The sequence below is a fragment of the Ptychodera flava genome, chromosome 4 (assembly GCF_041260155.1).
Source record: "Ptychodera flava strain L36383 chromosome 4, AS_Pfla_20210202, whole genome shotgun sequence".
Taxonomy (NCBI): Eukaryota; Metazoa; Hemichordata; class Enteropneusta; family Ptychoderidae; genus Ptychodera; species Ptychodera flava.
The window spans coordinates 34,125,066-34,142,941 of record NC_091931.1 but is presented as its reverse complement, the minus strand read 5'-3'; the positions used below and the strand labels follow the sequence as shown (position 1 = coordinate 34,142,941).

Below are 17,876 nucleotides of genomic sequence, written 5' to 3'. Positions count from 1 at the left end.
TGATTGGCAAATATTTAGGATTGTCGTTTAAACTGTTGTCTTAGCCTATGTAAACACCATGGAAAGGAATAAAATACTCGCCAGCTGACTAGCCATGCAAAAGCAAGCAGAGATCCGGGGAGTGCCAAGCACGGACATGACGGACAAAAGTGCAGCATTGTGTTTTAGCTTTGCTTTCCCTACCTTTCATGTTTGTTAAAACAAAAGAAAGTGGAGTAATACAATTTAATTTACGGTGCTACGTTTTTGCATTTCAACAACAAATTATGTACGACCGAGAAATTAATACCAAAATATACCATGTTCAAAATATTATTAGCATGAATCCATATATATATTTATGCAATAGACCATTGACATTGAATAACTCTAAAACCAATATGTAAATCATGAAATAGATATCAAATTACACAAGATCAGTTTCATGTGAAATGAATTATGAAAAGTAATGTATAAAATATAGTACATAGAGCCGAAAAATAATATACAAACATGATCGTGTTCTCCACGTGGTCAAATTTTAAACGGCCGCACTTATGTACTAATTGTAGTTACATGATAAATCTCTAACATTGACAATTATGGGGATATATAAGAGATTTACGCCCAAAATGTTATTGTTTTTGACGTTAAAACTAGAAGGTTTGTTATACAATAAATGCCATTGTGCTTTTTGGTATGTAGGCCTACGCGTGAATGTAGATGAACAAGAGTGAGAGATTTGGTTAAATTCCCCGCACAATTTTCCATGTGAGGCCTTGTGATTGAACACCCTGCAAAACTTGTCAATGGCTGACTTATAAAAATTAGAAAAGATAATCAGTCAATGTCAAAATATTGCACATATTCAACATTTCTACTCAAGAACACTCCATCCATTGGAAGAACATGGAACATGCTGTTTTTACACTCGGACGCATCATACCCTCCCCACCACAGCCATGGGCCGATTTAGGCCAATTTGCAAAACCTGGTGAGTGTCGCACGTACCAGCTACAACTCTAAAAATGCTTTAAACTGGTGCATCAACGATTACAAATAAGAATAGAATAAAAAAATGTCTGAACAGTAAGTTCTGATAGTCTAACTACACAGAACAGCTGACAGCTGATCACCGTATAAAACATTCAATTTGACAATTTTGAATCTTCCACTTTTGCCTTGTTGCAACCATATTGTCAATAATTTATTAAGAGAACCCGTTTTTCTGGTAAAATGAAATATAAAACAATAAAAATGCAATATGCATTTATAATGGTAATACATCCACTATTCACCACAGAATCATCCATAAGAGCAGCAACTATGGGATTTTACAGTAATTAATGGTCGTCATATTTAAAAATGGCCGCCATACCAGAACGAGGCTCTACCTGTGAGGGATCGGTATCCAAATTGATTTTAAAACAAAAAAATATGCAAATGGTAATCTTAAAAGGCATTTATGATGGTAATACGTCCTTTATTCACCACAGAATCATCTGTAGAGCAGCAACTATTGGATTTTATAGTGACTGGTGGTCGCCATATTTAAAAATGGCCGCCAGACCAGAACGAGGCTCAACCTGTGGTGGCTCGGTATCCAAATTGATTTATATTATGATAATCTACATTCGTACCAAATTTCATGCTTTTATCACAAAATGCACAATTGTTATGAAAATTTTGGTTATGCCGCACCACTAGAACAAGATACTGCAGACAAAGAAATAAACAGGCATAAAAAAAGGAACACTATGGGCAAAAAGAGCCCTAAATTGTTCAGTACAGCGGGGTACAGCGCCCCCGCCGGACAACGCTTTGGGCTGGTTGCTAGTGACGACAGCGAACATTGTATCAATTTCATTTCAATAAAATATCGATCGAAATTTGCTCGCCTGTCACTCGTATTTCAGGTTACGCCATGAATTTTTCCATGACAGCCCGTATATATTGACTAATGTACCATAAAATCAACGTATCGGTTGTTTCTTCCACTCAAATTGAATCGAAGACAATTTGTTTAGTTTTGGTGATACTTTTATGTCTCAGCATATTTTGGCGCTCTTTGGATAAGTTTGGCGCCATGCGATCCGCGGGTATGCAACACGACATTGTAACAATTCGCAACAAAAGAATATCGATCGATAACGTTCACTACACGTTCACAGTGGAGACTCTACACCAGTTCGCTTTCGTTTCGTGTTATTTTTACCAATTTACTGCGATATTCATGGTTCATATTCACCCAAATTTTGTATAAAAGACAACAACCTGACAGGTATTTGATCTGTACAATTTAGGAGACACTTGCTGATTATTTTGCGTCAATTTCAGACCCTTGTTCTGCACATGTAAACGCCGTCAGATCGCCATATTGTTGACGGCAACAGTATATTTCAGTGATCAGAATAAATAGAATGGCAATAAAAAAAATTTAACGAAGAAATTCAAAAACTAAAACGATACAATTTTTGCTTATTAGTCAGAGGATTATTGTACCAATTTCATTATCATTGGTTCAGAATTGAAAAATTTGAACCGGCGAGAAGTTTGCAATGTGTTCGGTCGATCGGACGCACATAAACGCCATGTTTTCTATGGGAATCGAGATTATTCGGCACATCGTAAAATGAAAAATACATCTAAAAAAACCCGCCGGACCAACTTTTTCATTTCGCTGTTATTTCTTACAATATTTGAGATTAAGCATCTCATGAAGGTTCACTAAAACTCTATGGTTTTAGATTTTGAATTTCCCTCTTATTTTTCTGAAATGACGAGTTTACGATCGTTTGTGCTGTTGGCCGTGTTTTCGCCTATTTTTACATAGGGTATTTTCGCTTCGGTATTTTAAGAATTCCTTCATGAAATTATTGCCGAAATATCATAATGGACAGAGGAACATATGAGGAAATGGAATCTGCATCTCTTTCCTGAATATTTAGCTGTGCGGCTAGGAAATTCGGCGAAGTTTTCAACATTACGCGGAAGCTTGATTGGCTCTCTTTACGCTCATTCAGCGTATGTGCGGCAAAAAATTGTCACACTTTGAGTGAACAATTTAGAGGCCATTTTGCCCACAGTGGAAAACACATCAACAGTTACAGTTAATGGAGCTTTACTCAACAATCATGGCTTTTCCATGTTAATAATCTTTGGGTATGGCAGTACCATTACCATTGATATCAAGTGACTCTGACAGTTTTTCCCATTCAATGGACTCCAGGCAATGACACACTTGACATAGGTCACCTGAGACCAGCTCAAAATTAGAGCATTCACTTTTATTAATCACAGCTGAGCAGACAGCCGTACATAATGAATGAATATCAAATGCATTTTTCAGTATTTGTGAGCAAATATCCATCCAAAAATGGCAAATCCATTCTTGTACCTTATATACAATTATAATTGATGAAACTTCAATAATTAATCCAAATATGATCTTACAGCTCAATAAAAACGTAAAATGCACTTTTGACTCGACTTGTCTTTATTATCTTAATATTTACATATCCAACTCTCTCTCACCTAAAGACTTTTTCTTCTCATCTTTTGGGTAAATTGGATAAGATTGAATGAAATGGCCTATTCAATAGAGTATATGTCAATAGCATCCCTGGGGCAATAGTACTGAGAGAGTTAGTTCATATGACTCTGATTATTGAGGCTGGGTTTATTTATAGCAGTCACCTGACCGGCAGTGGCACATGACAAAATGACACTACGATGTAGACAGGAGTCAGAGTAACTATGGTGAGAAATACCTCAATACTGTCCACTACCTTACAGTGATCTGGATGGCTTAACCCTTCACCCCAGTTCCCTGTATACAGGTCCAACTTTACCATAAAAAACAATGGATTTGGGACAAACCATGGTGGTGAAAGGGTTTAAAGATCCAATAGGTGCGAATTTTATGCCGTAGAAATTACAATATAAAACAAATGAAATTGCATCGCTGTATAAATCTGATCAGACAAAAACTGAAAGATGGCATCATATTTCACTGAAATTAATAAATAGGACTGGACTATGTCAAGAATGAAAACAGAATTATTATGAGTATTATTTCATAGCGATATCATAAGTCTGCTCTAACAAATGGTGCTGATTGCTAACTATTAAAATATGGAAGCACCCATTTGCAGTTGCTGAAAGATATTCTGACCAATGTCTTTGTACACAATAAATGTCTTTATTCTTGCGACTTTAAGTTAGATCCTCTATTATATCACTTTTGTACTTCTATCGGATTATGACTGGTAACAAAGTAGGACTTTCACCATTCCCACAAAAAATATATATTTCATACAGTCTCGTGACAACATTTACTTTTGCATAATCATGAAGGGACTCTGATATTGAGAATTGCTGCCCCAATGGTGTGACTGAGAGTTCAATGTCACAGAGTCAGACAACTAAGAATTCAGTTGAAGTACTTTCTTTATACTACCTTGAAATCTCTGCATAACTGCTACATTACTCCACTGATTTCAGCGGCAGATCAAATGAAACATGCTGACCTGATAAAGCTATGTATCAGAGTCATTCATTTCTGTAATCAATTCCTTGTTATTTACGCTCAAAGATCCATTCATGCAAGGTCATTCAACATGACCTGGAGTTACAATCATAGGTATGCGGCATGGCAGGATTTTTGCTTTGGAAAAGCGGAATTTAAACGTGGAAATGCATTTTTCTGATAAGAAAAATATCCAGCAGAATTTATTTACTCAGAGATAGTATACTCAGACTAGGGATGATCCTTTGTGAATTGGTATGGCAGGTTCTTTGGTTTAGAAAAGGGGAATTTAAATGTGGAAATGCATTTTTCTGATGAGAAAAACATCAGAATTTATTTACTCCAAAGGTGATACTCAGACTTGGGAGGGTCCTTTGTGAATCCCTCATCTTAAAAACATCAAAAGACACTATATCAGCTTTACCCTTTCAATGCCAGATTGAGGTCAGACCACCCCCTCCCCCTTACTGTTATCAATAGAGCTGGACTTTCACATTTGAAAAACAGAGGTGAAAAGGTTGTCGACTGAATAAATGGATATCTACAAATGAGGACACTAACCTAGACACAATCCAGCTTCCAAGGAACACGGTTGGATCTGAGCTTCATCAATAATCGTCACAGCTTTGAACTTGGTAACTTCCAATGGCTGGAAGACGAACACTCTGGGATGTGAAATAGTTGTGATTGCATAAACGTTTCCTTGTCTGGTACCGTGACTGCACTCAGCCAGTCTTCATGTGATGTCCTTGCAACTGATGACCAATCATAAAAAGACAGAAGGTAAAAATACATCAGACCCTTCTCAAAAGATGATTATACACGGTACGCACATAGATGTGATGAAACTGTTGTGAAGTATACAAGATAACCAGGTTTTAATCGTTGAGATTGTAACTGTGATCTTATAAATGTCTGTTTGCTTTTCATCAGAAGTACATGACAGAAAATTCCCCCGGTTATTTTTTGTTAATTGATGACCACATGTCACTTGTGGCAGACTTTATGCTAGTACAATGGCTTATGAAAGTGAAAATCAGATGTTTCCATGAGCAAAACTCAACCATTACAATAATCACTTTTCTGCTGAACAAGTTCACTTTAAAACTGTACACACAAACCAATTTCTTCCATACTTTTTTTTTCTGAAATCTTGTCTCCAATGAAGAAAGGGTGATTTTTGATACTCAATGAAATGTTACAATTGAGTGACTGGATGACCTAGTGAGGCACTTCTTTGAACCAGAATCTGCAAAATCTCTTATGAAGATTTCTATTCCTTTCCTGTTAAAATATAAAATTATCTTTGTGGAATATAAAAAACAAACTGTATCGTATAATTGCTGGAGAGTGACCTTTCTCAGTCATTATGGCACTAGCACAAATTTATCAGTGCTGGCAACAAAACTAAAACGAATCTAATAATTACTCCAAAACTTTTGATAGAAGCAGTAAACCAATTACCAAAATTAAATCGAACCCTATGAAAATATTCAGGAACACATCTGTAAATGTAATCGGAACTTCGTCACCACCAATAAAGGGGAAGGGCTTTCAACATCAGCTTATTATCTCTGAACAAATTGAATAATTGAACGCAAATCACACGAACAGTCAATGTCAACAAGCAGGAATGCGAGAACCACTGGTAGGTAGTACCGTATAGTAATGGAAGCTGAATTATTTACAGACGACTTCGCGTCATATGCAGACCGAAGTATCAGATACACTTTTCAACCTTTGTAACACCACAAAGTCGTATTTACGTGAATTTCACACGCGGTCGAGGTGCAGTATTGTAAACTTTTTACAGCTGTGTTGAAAGCTGACGCTGCAGCCGGGACAGATCGCAGCCAATTGCATGATTAGCGGTTTAGACTGAGACTGTGTTACCCGTGGTACGTTTATTACGCAGAAAGGGGGAACAGATTCAAGTAAACTGGTCTAGCGTCTGTTTTGCAGGGAGATTGGATCACCTCACTTCAACAACCCTTCTGCGATAAAACCTAGAACTAATATTGCACGTATAAATCTGCATGAAGTTGTACCACTGACCTTTCATTCACCTTAAAGTCACATTGAAAGACATACTTTCACGTTTACGATGTCTGTCACGTATCATCAGCTGCAACATGCCGCTGTACAGCACATGCGTTGGTTTTCGTCTGCTTTGTTTCTTTCTTTCTAAGCCCTGCCTCCGAACGACATACGGTTGTGATTGTTCTTTTGGACCGCCACGAGTGAATGATTAACCGTGGAAACTGTCACGAGTTTGTGTACGTCCCCCCGTCAAACCACTTGAGATGTATATCATATGTATCGATAGCTGACGGGATTTCACCCAAGCTAAGCTTATTGTTATCGGACTCTGCACGTACTTGTTCGAAGATATGGCGACTGCTGCATTGCAACAAATGCACAATGTAGAGCCAGGTCAATATTCTATCTAGCATCTGAGTCAAATTATCAAAGTCATGTAAACGTGGCCATACTTACAAGACCGGGGGTCCGTGAAAGATGATCAGTAAGATGGTCCGCTCAGGTCATGTCTGGCACACCGGAAGATTGCCGATTCAGTTTCGTATGCGAAAACGCCATCACGCGCCTGACCTTGGTTTGCGGGTCACAGAGTAAACCATTTATCTGTGGGGGAATCAAAGGGAAAAGGAAAATACATGTACTACAGGCCTGATACAATGTATAGTGCCGATAACGACAGCCGAACCAAACTGTGGAGAAATCAAAAGTAAGCTAAGTCTACATGTAATTCAGACTACTTACGATGATAAAGGGAAAGTGTCCAATCGCACATGTTCCTGTATGTGTATGTGCACTAAGCTTACTGTGTGGCCAAAGCACAGAATGTGCCTCAAGATGGGGTTTCCTAAAAGTGAAAAAAAACAAACAAACTAGCGGGACTCTTTTTCAAATAATGACAAAGTGAATTATTTATTTATTTATTTATTTATTTATTTATTTATTTATTTATTTATTTTTGCACAACATATCACACAAAATAACCGACAAAAAACAATATCATGCATGGATCACACAGAAAAGTCCAAAGACTTATTTCCACTGTGGGTCAAATGTACAAATGGCCGACAGACAAAACAACAAAAACAATGACAATACAGATAATGGAACAACAACCGGTGAAAAAATAAAATAACACCTCGAAACAATCAGAAAAAAGACGAAAAGCACTCAGAAAAATCACAACATCACAACACAGTCGTTTGGAGAGCTATTCAGCGCTGGGACAGTAATATTCGCCCCATAGACGAGAGTACAGAAGCGAGAAATACCCAAGTCTGGAAACAGAATGGCTATAAAAACCACGCCATGTCACATTCCGTGTCCGATTTCACTGTGAAAATTAGCAAGTTCATCTATCATGCAACCGTCGATCGTTCCCTACATTCTAAAAATTCATACCTGATACTTTATCTGATTCAAAAACGCTCGTTTCGTGTGATTTTCGGCCGAATTCGACGGACCTCTCGCCAAAACTGGGGGTGAGCAACATTCCGGTCACCTCACAGTGGATGTTGGGCACCTCCACTTTACTGACGTTAGCGCCGCGTACCTATGAGGGGTGACTTGAAGGTTGTTCAGTCATTATGTTTTGGCGACGTGTCTTCTGAATTCGGCCGAAAATCACACGAAAATTCATACCTGATACTTCATCTGCTTACAAAATGCTAATTTCCTGTGATTTTCGGCCGAGTTCGAGAGACACCTGGCCAAAACATAAGCGTGAGCAACATTCCAGTCATCCCTCATGGGTAGGCGGCGCCAACGTCAGTAAAGTGGAGGTACCCAAGAGGTGACCGGAATGTTGCTCACCCCAGGTTCTGGCGAGGTGTCCGTCGAATTCGGCCGAAAATCACACGAAACGAGCGTTTTTGAATCAGATAAAGTATCAGGTATGAACTTTTAGAATGATAGGGAACGATCGACGGTTGCATGATAGATGAACTTGTTAATTTCACAGTGAAATCGGACACGGAATGTGACATGGCGTGGTTTTTATAGCCATTCTGTTTCCAGACTTGGGGTATTTCTCGCTTCTGTACTCTCGTCTATGGGGCGAATATTACTGTCCCAGCGCTGAATAGCTCTCCAAACGACTGTGATCACAATAGAAAAATCACAACATGCTAATTGTATACCGTTGTTATAATAAGAAATCGCTTGACAGCGAACAGATCAGGAGAAAGCGGCTGACAAACGACGAAGGGCACTTAATCGTCCACGTGTGGCGATGACCAGTTCCACGTACGTATTGGCTATCAAGCGCTAGCTACCACGACCATCCGAACCGACTGCAATGCACACCTAACCGCAATCTGAGTGACGTTGTATGACACTATCAACATTCACCTTGCCCACCCACATCAAAATAGTGAGTGCCATGGATAACGTCACCTGCCAACCTCTCGAGTGCGGGGTTTTTCCTTGCATCAACACGTGTGACTGTTTATATCGAAACTGGAAAACATAGCATTTCCCTATTCATCGGTAGTGTAGCAGTCATGAGCACATGATGTGCCGAACGTAGATAAGTTGTATGCTTAGGATATCTCTTTCGTGGGGATGTTATCATGACTAGTCTACAAGAAGCTTGCGTTTGTTTTCACTGAATCCTTTTTGAATATCTCACTATGATATGGCGTATTTTCTTTCTTTCGCTATGTGGGCCTGACCTCTCATTTGTGGGTAGGTATTGGCCTACACCCGGAAATAGTGACTTTCCGAGCCTCTGCTTTCACTACAAAGGCTTGACAGAGTTTTGCTGAAATCTCGTCCCCATTCTGTGATTCAGCCCGTCTTTTTGCATGAAGGAATCCATCGAAACTGCAAGAGCATTGTTGTAACTCACTAGCCACAATGAGGCCTATGCATAGTTCGTTTTTCTTTCATTGCGTAGATGTACCTACGCTTGCACAATTGCTAAAATCCTAAGGGAACGAGCATTGTTACTTGTAAAGGCAGGGGGCTGAAGAGAAAATATTTCATCGGCCTTTGTTCCCCCCCCCCCATCACGTTAGCCAAAATTTTTAGAGTCCCCTCCGTTGGCAACAAAATGTTTTATATCCCAGCCAACACACACACACAGATAGATAGATAGATAGATAGATAGATAGATAGATAGATAGATAGATAAAGATATTTATGTTTGTATGTATGTATTTATGGATGTATGTACTACACAGACAAAACGAACTTATAAAGCACACGTACATGTAAAATTAGCATATATAGAGAGAGAGAGAGAGAAAGAGAGAGAGAGATAGATAGATAGAGAGATAGATAGATAGATAGATAGATAGATAGATAGATAGATAGATAGATAGATAAACAAATTACTTCAAGTACAAAGTAATGAAATCTATTACTTAAGTTTCATGCATCCTGCAATCCTCAGATAGAAGTATACTTCAATATATATATATATATATATTATATATATATATATATATATATATAAATATCCTGTATACTTATATATATCCTGTATGTATGTGTATATATATATATATATATATATATATATATATATATATATATATATATATATATATATACGGTACATATATAATAAATGATGGTGATATGTAGCTTTAATACTTGTATCTTGTATATTCAACACATTCAGAACTCTGCTGCTCGTTTGGTAACTGGACAGAAGATGGGCCGTCACATTGATATGACATCTATACTCAAGGAGTTACATAGTTACATTGGCTTCCAGTAGAAGAACGAATCCGTTTTAAAATTCTTTGTTTGGTTTTTAAAATTGTCCATCGAGGTGAATTGGTTCCAAATTACTTATCAGAACAAATAACAATTGATAGCCCAGTACATAATACGAGAAGGAGTGTCGGTGTAAGATTGAATCCCTTTTCTGTCAAAGATCACGGGAAACAACTTTCTAGAACATATGGTGACAGAGCTTTTAGCGTGTATGCCCCTAAACTGTGGAATAGTTTGCCGCCCGAACTTCGGATGATAAAGAAATTCGCTCTTTTTAAGAAGTCTCTTAAAACCATTATTTTTTGTCAATGCTACTGTTGACTCGAATATAATTTTTACCTGCATTTTTTATAGTTTTTATAGTTTATTTATTTTTTATCATTTTTAGTGAAATTTTTTCAAATACTCTCTTTGCTGTTTTAAGGTAGGATCCTTTAGTCTAGATTTTACCTTGCTTGTTTTTATCGATTGTTTTTAATTACACTCTTTCCTCTGAGTTATTTTGTATTTTCTTCGTATTTTTTAGTTCTTCCAGTAATTTTCTGTAATGTACAGACTACTGAGACAAGGTGTGTAGTGGTCTTTAAACAATAAATTATTAAATTATTATTATCTTCTAATAAAAACAAATGCATGCATACTGTCAATATAGATATATTAGTGTACTCCTAACTGTAAATTTCCAGTGCTAAAGTTTCTGCGTACGTTTTTTGTCTCAAGTTTCAGATCTAATCTTGTATAGTCCAATTGACATAATACTTCCCTGGAAACACGGAAACGAGACAAATACATGAAGGTTAATTCACCTAATAACAACCTAAATAAAATTCATCCGAAATAAAATATTACCCTTGAATAAATAATTTTTGTATACCCTAAGCACACGAAGTTCAAAAAAGGCATGGTTAAGGTATGAAGCGACTTGGGACATACATTCGAACTCTCAAACTTTTGCAATTTCTTTTTGGTCTACCACAAGTACTTGTAAGGGGCTTATTTTAAAGGTTATGGAGTAACCTAAGTTTCACTGGATTTTTTTTAAAATTCGAAAATGTCAGGCCGAGTTGACAAGCTGAATATCTTGTATCTCAGCAGGCTTAGGGGAATAGAACGAGAAACAGCTACTGTGCCTTTAATAACAAAACGTGTTTAGGGTCAACTTTGTTGTTGGTCTCAATCATCTACTTCGGAGACACTCACTACAAATGAGAACTGCCCAGATTTTTACAGTAAACAGAAGTTGCCGTTTTCTTTATTAACTGCCGACTCCGATGTTTCAAAAGTGAACAAACTTCATGTGGATGTCGCTGCGGCCGACAAACACTTCCAAACGAGCTTTTCATACAGGCTCACGGTGTCGACCACAATTTCGGCCAAAGTAGAAGCGGCGATTCAGAGGAACAAATCATTTATTTCACCTCGACCAAAACTTTTTTTCGGCCAACACAAACTTTGACTGGAATATGGTGTTGGAGAAAACGTTACTAATACAAAACGTTAGTTCTTATCATGTACATTTCGAAGACATGAAAAAATCGTCTTAAGGAGCAATTGGGACGTATCATTAGGTCACATTCAAAAAATGAGAATTCACTATAGATGTGCCCGTTCCTTTCGAAATATTATGACAGACGGTCGATTGGAACAAGACACAGGCGCGTCGGCAGAGACCTCAAAGGTGTCTCTGACCTCAAAGATGTCCTCATGTTTTCAGTTGAACTTGATTTCCTTGCAGTCTTATTAAATCTTTATTCTCATCTTGGTATGAAGTTGTAGAACTTTGTAATGTCCCCATTACCGATCTATTGTTCGAGTCGTTTTTGACAAATACCTTCACTTTTACCATGTTTTTAAATTCCCGATGCATTTTATCTTGCGAAACCAGGCACAACTTCAAATAATTTCCTTAATGTAAGGATTGGTATAAATCTTTATATCTAGCAACTAGAATGACTTAAAAAATGTGCATGTCTTCAACAACATATCTCTATTGCTTAGGTATATTTTTGAAGAACATTAGCCAAATCTTGTATTGTTACTAGTAAATCAAACTTGAAGAATGAACAGCAGAAAGTACTATGACTTGAAAATGTGTATGTCTGCACCAGCATTTCTTTTTTTTTTGTAGGTAATTTTTTGTAAATTAGTCTTAATTATTATCAAAACCATGATATTCTATTTTTTCGAGAATGAAGAATTAAATTGCGGCAACTAGTATGACTTCAACAATGTACATATTTTCAACAGCATCTCGTAGGTATATTTAAAAAAAACACTCAAAAGCTCCAAAAGAGTGAATATTTCCCTTCTAATAACATAAACAGTACGGATAGTTGGAGGTGTGAAAGAAGCAAGTACAAAATATCTCTCCGTTTATAAAAGGCTTTTTTCAACACATTTCGCAAACAGCCGCATGGCTCAGAAAACTGGAATTTAAGCGTATCTTCGATTGGTCCAGCCCCAAATGTATCAAGAATTGTTCAAAGGTGAGAATATTGCCGACTTTGTTGGCATTCGATCGAATGACTCATTTCTCATCATTTGTTTTTTTTTCTTCTGTGAATATGTACAATGACGTCGACGACAGCAGAAATCAAATGTAGCCTAGTCTCATTGTAGCGCCTTCGATATCAGACCAGTTAATAATTAAGCCGGTGACCTGGAAGGACAACAAAGAATGACCTGTGGACCTTAGATTTGTCGGCTCTCCTGTAAACGACTCTCCGATACAGCCAATTTGACGTAAAAGACGAAGCCACACCGATGATTTTGCAGTGTGCGTTTCTGATTGTATTCAGAGGGAGTTCTTGTGTTTGATTCGTCAACGATGAAGACCTATGCCAAAATACTCGCTCTCCTGGTCACGGCGGGTCTGATACTTTTGGTAAGCGTGCTGATGCTGTTGCATATGTTATATCATATTATTGCTTTCATCCTGAATGTACAACATGGTATTGACGTGCTAATAAGAGAGGCTATCTCCAGTGTGTCTAAATAATTCGACAAAATATATATCTGTCACCTGGTAAAGACATCACAACCACCCTTAGGGGAGAACCATTTGATTTCTGGGGGGGTATGGAGGAAGAGGGTATGGGAGCAAATTTTTTTTTCCTGTCAGAGTGACAGCAATTTTTTTTTTCTACTGCCATACCTGCATCAATTCTTTTTTTCCAAATGGAGTAGCAGTGCAATTTTTTTTTTTATTGGTCATCAAGTTTGTAATGCGTTGTATATAAGGGACCCGTCATTATTTACCGCCTGAAACTCCGAAATTTCGAGTGACCCCCCGCCCTTCGCCAACCATGATGAATTTGAGTAACCTCCCTCTCTAACTCTGAAATTTTGACCGATCCCCCACTTAGAAAAGTTAAATACCAATACATGTAATTGTAAAATTCACAAAATACAGCAACAGTAAAGACCTATCAAATCCTGATGTACCCTGCTAGACTATCATCAGTTATCTCATGATGGTTCAAAAAAGGTGAACACATCAAAATGAAATTCAAAGTCACAATAAATAAAGATATAAAAGATCACGCAGTATCTAATCATATAGTATATTGTTTAATTTGGATGGATATTATGACAGGGTTTTCACTAGGATATCTGACCGGGCAGAATTTGAAAGTACAGGGGGAGAACATGAGAGAGGCTTAGGGGGAAAGTGTCACAGGGGCTTTCCCCTATCTTGCATGGAATTTTTAAGATATTGATGTGTGCAATGGTGCAGTCTGGTGCAATCTGAGAGTTTTTTTAATTTGTTTACTAAGTGAAACTGTTAGAATACCCTAAGGGGGAGAGCACGAGAGGGGGGTTCCCCCTCTCGTATTGGAAATTTTGAGAAATGATGTGTTTAATGGTGCAATCTGAGAGGAGTTTCAGTTTATTTTGCACTCGGTAAAACTGTTTGAAAATGACATTGAACACTGATATTTTTTACATTTTTTGCATGATCAGTTTTTGAGTCACAATACTCAACAACCAAACAATGACAATACAATTGTGAAAAACAGTTCTGTTTGCCAGAGACTGAAGACAAATGAATATACAGGAACGTAAAATCTGTGACCTTCTGTGTCATTTCTCCAGCTGCCAGCTTCTAATGAAAAGCCTGAATATGGTATGTTTGCGATCCGGTGTTTGTGGTCAGAAAAACAAGGCTCACACATTGTATTTCATTATATTTGTTGTTCCTCAATTTTTCATTGTCAAGGTACATCTTTCTAACAAATTTATATCAAGAAAATAATATATTGGTTTTAATACTAGTTTATTGACTCCTGTCTTGTGTTTTAAATTTTCACAATTTACAGAAGTCAAATAGTCCCCTTTAGATAGTGCCTATGCCATTGAGATATTGCAACAGAAATCCTGCAATATGATTTCTTGGGTCAGAAAAGGGAAGGAAAACATTGAGTGTACTGAGGTGTAAAGTAGACCTATGTAGTGCATGTTTATATCATAAGTGCTGGGAAAGAAACATAAGAATTGCTTGTGGTAAAAACATTTGCGCCGCCTATGGCGGCGCGCCGGCAAAGAATACATGAGAATAAGTCTCCAAATTTTGCTTATTTCTGGTGCATTGTGACAATTTTTTTTTTCTCTTCTGTCTGTTATGACAATTTTTTTTTTCTCAGGCCATGACAGGATCAATTTTTTTTTTCTTCTCTCTCACCTGGTGACAAATTTTTTTTTTCTCAAAATCCTCCATATCCCCCCCCCCCAGAAATCAAATGGTTCTCCCCTTGGCTTAGGTGTGCCGCGTATACAATGAATGTGCAATACAAACAAGCTCAATATGGGTACTGTGCTGGGACACGAAATTGCTGTAAGTTTTTTTCTTCTCTTTTTTTTCTGATTTTCAATTCCCAGCTCAGAGAGATCGGTTTGACAATGCGGCTGAGCCCTGCGCGATCCGACGTATCGGCTAGAAAGTGGTCCAACCTGTCGCATCTTCCCGTGAAAACAGCGCCCTCAATGGGTATAGTTGATAACATTCGACGGGACCTATACTCGGACTTTGAGCCATCAAACCCTGTGACTTTCATCCCGATGAGTGTACGTCAAGGGGACGACGATTTTACAAGTCCAAACACAACTAAATTTAAGCTGGTGAAAGATGAGAGTGATGTCCATGATGGCCAGGTGGTCATCGTCACAATTGAAGCGTACACTGCGCAAGGACAACGACGCTCAGAAGGTGGCGATTTTTGGTATGCAGTGATGCGCAGCTCAGATTCTAAAATAAGTACAGCCGGGCATGTAACTGATCACAGGAACGGAACATATACCGTGTATTTTTATGCAGCGTGGTCTGGACTTGCCCACATCGACATCACGCTGGTATACACAAGCCAGACAATACGGTGGCTCTACGAATTCTGGCAGATACCACGGCGCATCTCCTGGAGGGGTATCTATGACCACGGCAACAACACTGTCAAAGATTCTCGGTGTGAGATGCAACACTTGCCAGCCTCGTCCAGTGACAGCAAATGCGCCTATGCTCACGAACTGGCCCTTGGGAAGACTGCGTTTGTCTGTGACGCGTCGCCTGAGCATTGTGGGAATTTGGCAATGACGCAAGGAAACCTCACACGATTGAACGAGAAAGCGGAACAGATACTGAAAGGCCACGAACATTTATTTAGCAGGTGAGATTATTGACGTGTAATGAACTTAAGGTAGTATGCACCTCAAAAGTGAAAGACTTAAGCTTTTGCTCAAATTTTCGTCACGGAATCTTTCAGCCATTCTCTTACCAAATCAAGAATAAAAATCGGGGGTCACCGCGCAAATTTCGGTACTAGAGAAACAAATAACCCAAGATTTACCGATATTTTAAATTCAAAATGGCCGCCATCTCTGTGTTAACTCTACGGAGAAAAATATAATTTTCGAATTTCGAAAAACAAAGATGGTGAAAAGTTTTCTTACACCAAGAGCTTTAAAATGAACCCCCACAAGTGGCATATCAGAAAAAATTGTAAAAGTTTGAGAGTCCGAATATCTGTCCCAGGGGCGCGATCTACCTTAAATTGATCAAAATTACTATTCTTCGATGTGTAGTTATTGATCTCTTCATGTAATTCATAGTGCCTCATCCTTGTATTATGTTCTATACAGCTGCAGATCGAACTTTTCCGCGCATAACTTTAGTATCAAACAATAATATATCGTTTATGTAACATATTCTCTTCTTTCACTTCAGAGAATATCTCATGCAAAAGCTGGAAAATGGACCGAACAGTATACGCATAAAGGGTGAGTAACAAGTATGATATCTTTACAGAAATTAATTACCATATTCAAGGACTTTCGTCACGTTTTACACTTATCATCATGTTATAGTAGATATGTCACAATCCGAAAGAGACGACATCCCATTTTCGGTCACTAGACAAGATCGTGGTTAGTGACATACCATATAACCTTCACCAACTATATATTGTAATGTGACTTTGCCGCCATGACCGTACAGACATCCAGAACGCAACCAGTACTGTCATACATATATGCACAGAGAAACTCTAGTTTTACTATGATTTATTTTTTGTTTGACGTATTTTTTGTTTTTTTTCCCGAAAATATTTTAATTAAGCAAATCAAGTGGCGGCGAAGAGGCAGTATGAAGAAAACTTACCATCCTGTGGATCGAAACTGCGTTTACCAGTTGTAACGGGCTATTGGACAGGTGACACGTGGCATTCTTTAATATGCAAATTACAGAGGTGGGAGAAGGCACCAATGACGAAGGTGAAGGAATGCCTCCGTGGAAAGGACATGTATTTCCTCGGAGATTCCACCACCAGGCAGTTTTCAAACGTTGTGGTGGAATTGGTCGGCATGGTGGCGCTGTTGCAAAGACGCCACGCAGCCAGAACGTACCGCCGAGTTGAGGACCCTGCCTACAATATATCCTTCACGTTCCAGCACCACCCGTGGGCTGTGGGTGGAAGCCCGTATCCCATCAACGAAGTCCGTTTCGAAGGGGATGTGATCGACAGTTTACATGAATCGCAATGCAATTACGTCGTCCTTGTCGGACCCTACGCTCACTACACATCTTGGACGAGAGCGGACTACATAGAACGGTTGCAGCGTCTCAGAGAAGCTCTGGTCAGGTTGAAAACGCGCTGTCCGAACAGTTCAATCTTCATCAAAGGCAGCAAACCACGTGACCATGCCGCTTTTATATCATACATCCATAGCAACGATTTCTTTCTGTATGAAATGAACAAATTAATGAAGAAAGTGTTCCAAGGAATAGGTGCCACGTTTCTAGACGTCTGGGACATGAATCTGTCCTATCTAGCGCCGAACAATATCCACATGCCAATGGAAGTTATTAGACAAGAAGTGAATTTGTTTTTATCATATCTTTGCCACACATAGGACTAGTGCAAATTATGTTTGTTGCTCAGTGCGACTCATGAATGTACCGGTATATGTGTTCGTATATGTATGAGAGAGAGAGAGAGAGAGAGAGAGAGAGAGAGAGAGAGAGAGAGAGTACATTAAGGTAATATTAGATGAGGTTTAAAAGACACACGTATAATTTTTTTTATTTCAATAAATATAACATTTCATAAATGTGAGGCTG

General features: G+C 38.3%; 2 protein-coding genes across 2 annotated transcripts in view; one reads left to right on the top strand and one right to left on the bottom strand.

Annotated features, from left to right (window-relative positions):
• LOC139130397 (P protein-like) overlaps positions 1-7,114 on the bottom strand; it is a 40,684-nt gene extending 33,570 nt beyond the window's left edge. Inside the window, exons 1-2 of the mRNA XM_070696200.1 lie at positions 7,004-7,114; positions 5,069-5,262 (exon numbers count right to left, since the gene is read on the bottom strand). The gene's annotated coding sequence lies outside the window, so the exon portion shown is untranslated. The remainder of the gene's footprint in view (positions 1-5,068; positions 5,263-7,003) is intronic.
• Positions 7,115-11,822: 4,708 nt separating this feature from the next.
• Positions 11,823-17,867, top strand: LOC139131536 (NXPE family member 4-like). The gene is made up of 4 exons (XM_070697627.1): positions 11,823-13,151; positions 15,146-15,927; positions 16,485-16,537; positions 16,875-17,867. The coding sequence occupies exons 1-4, from the start codon at positions 13,095-13,097 to the stop codon at positions 17,666-17,668; spliced, it is 1,686 nt and encodes a 561-aa protein (XP_070553728.1). The 5' UTR covers positions 11,823-13,094; the 3' UTR covers positions 17,669-17,867.
• Positions 17,868-17,876: the final 9 nt, after the last annotated feature.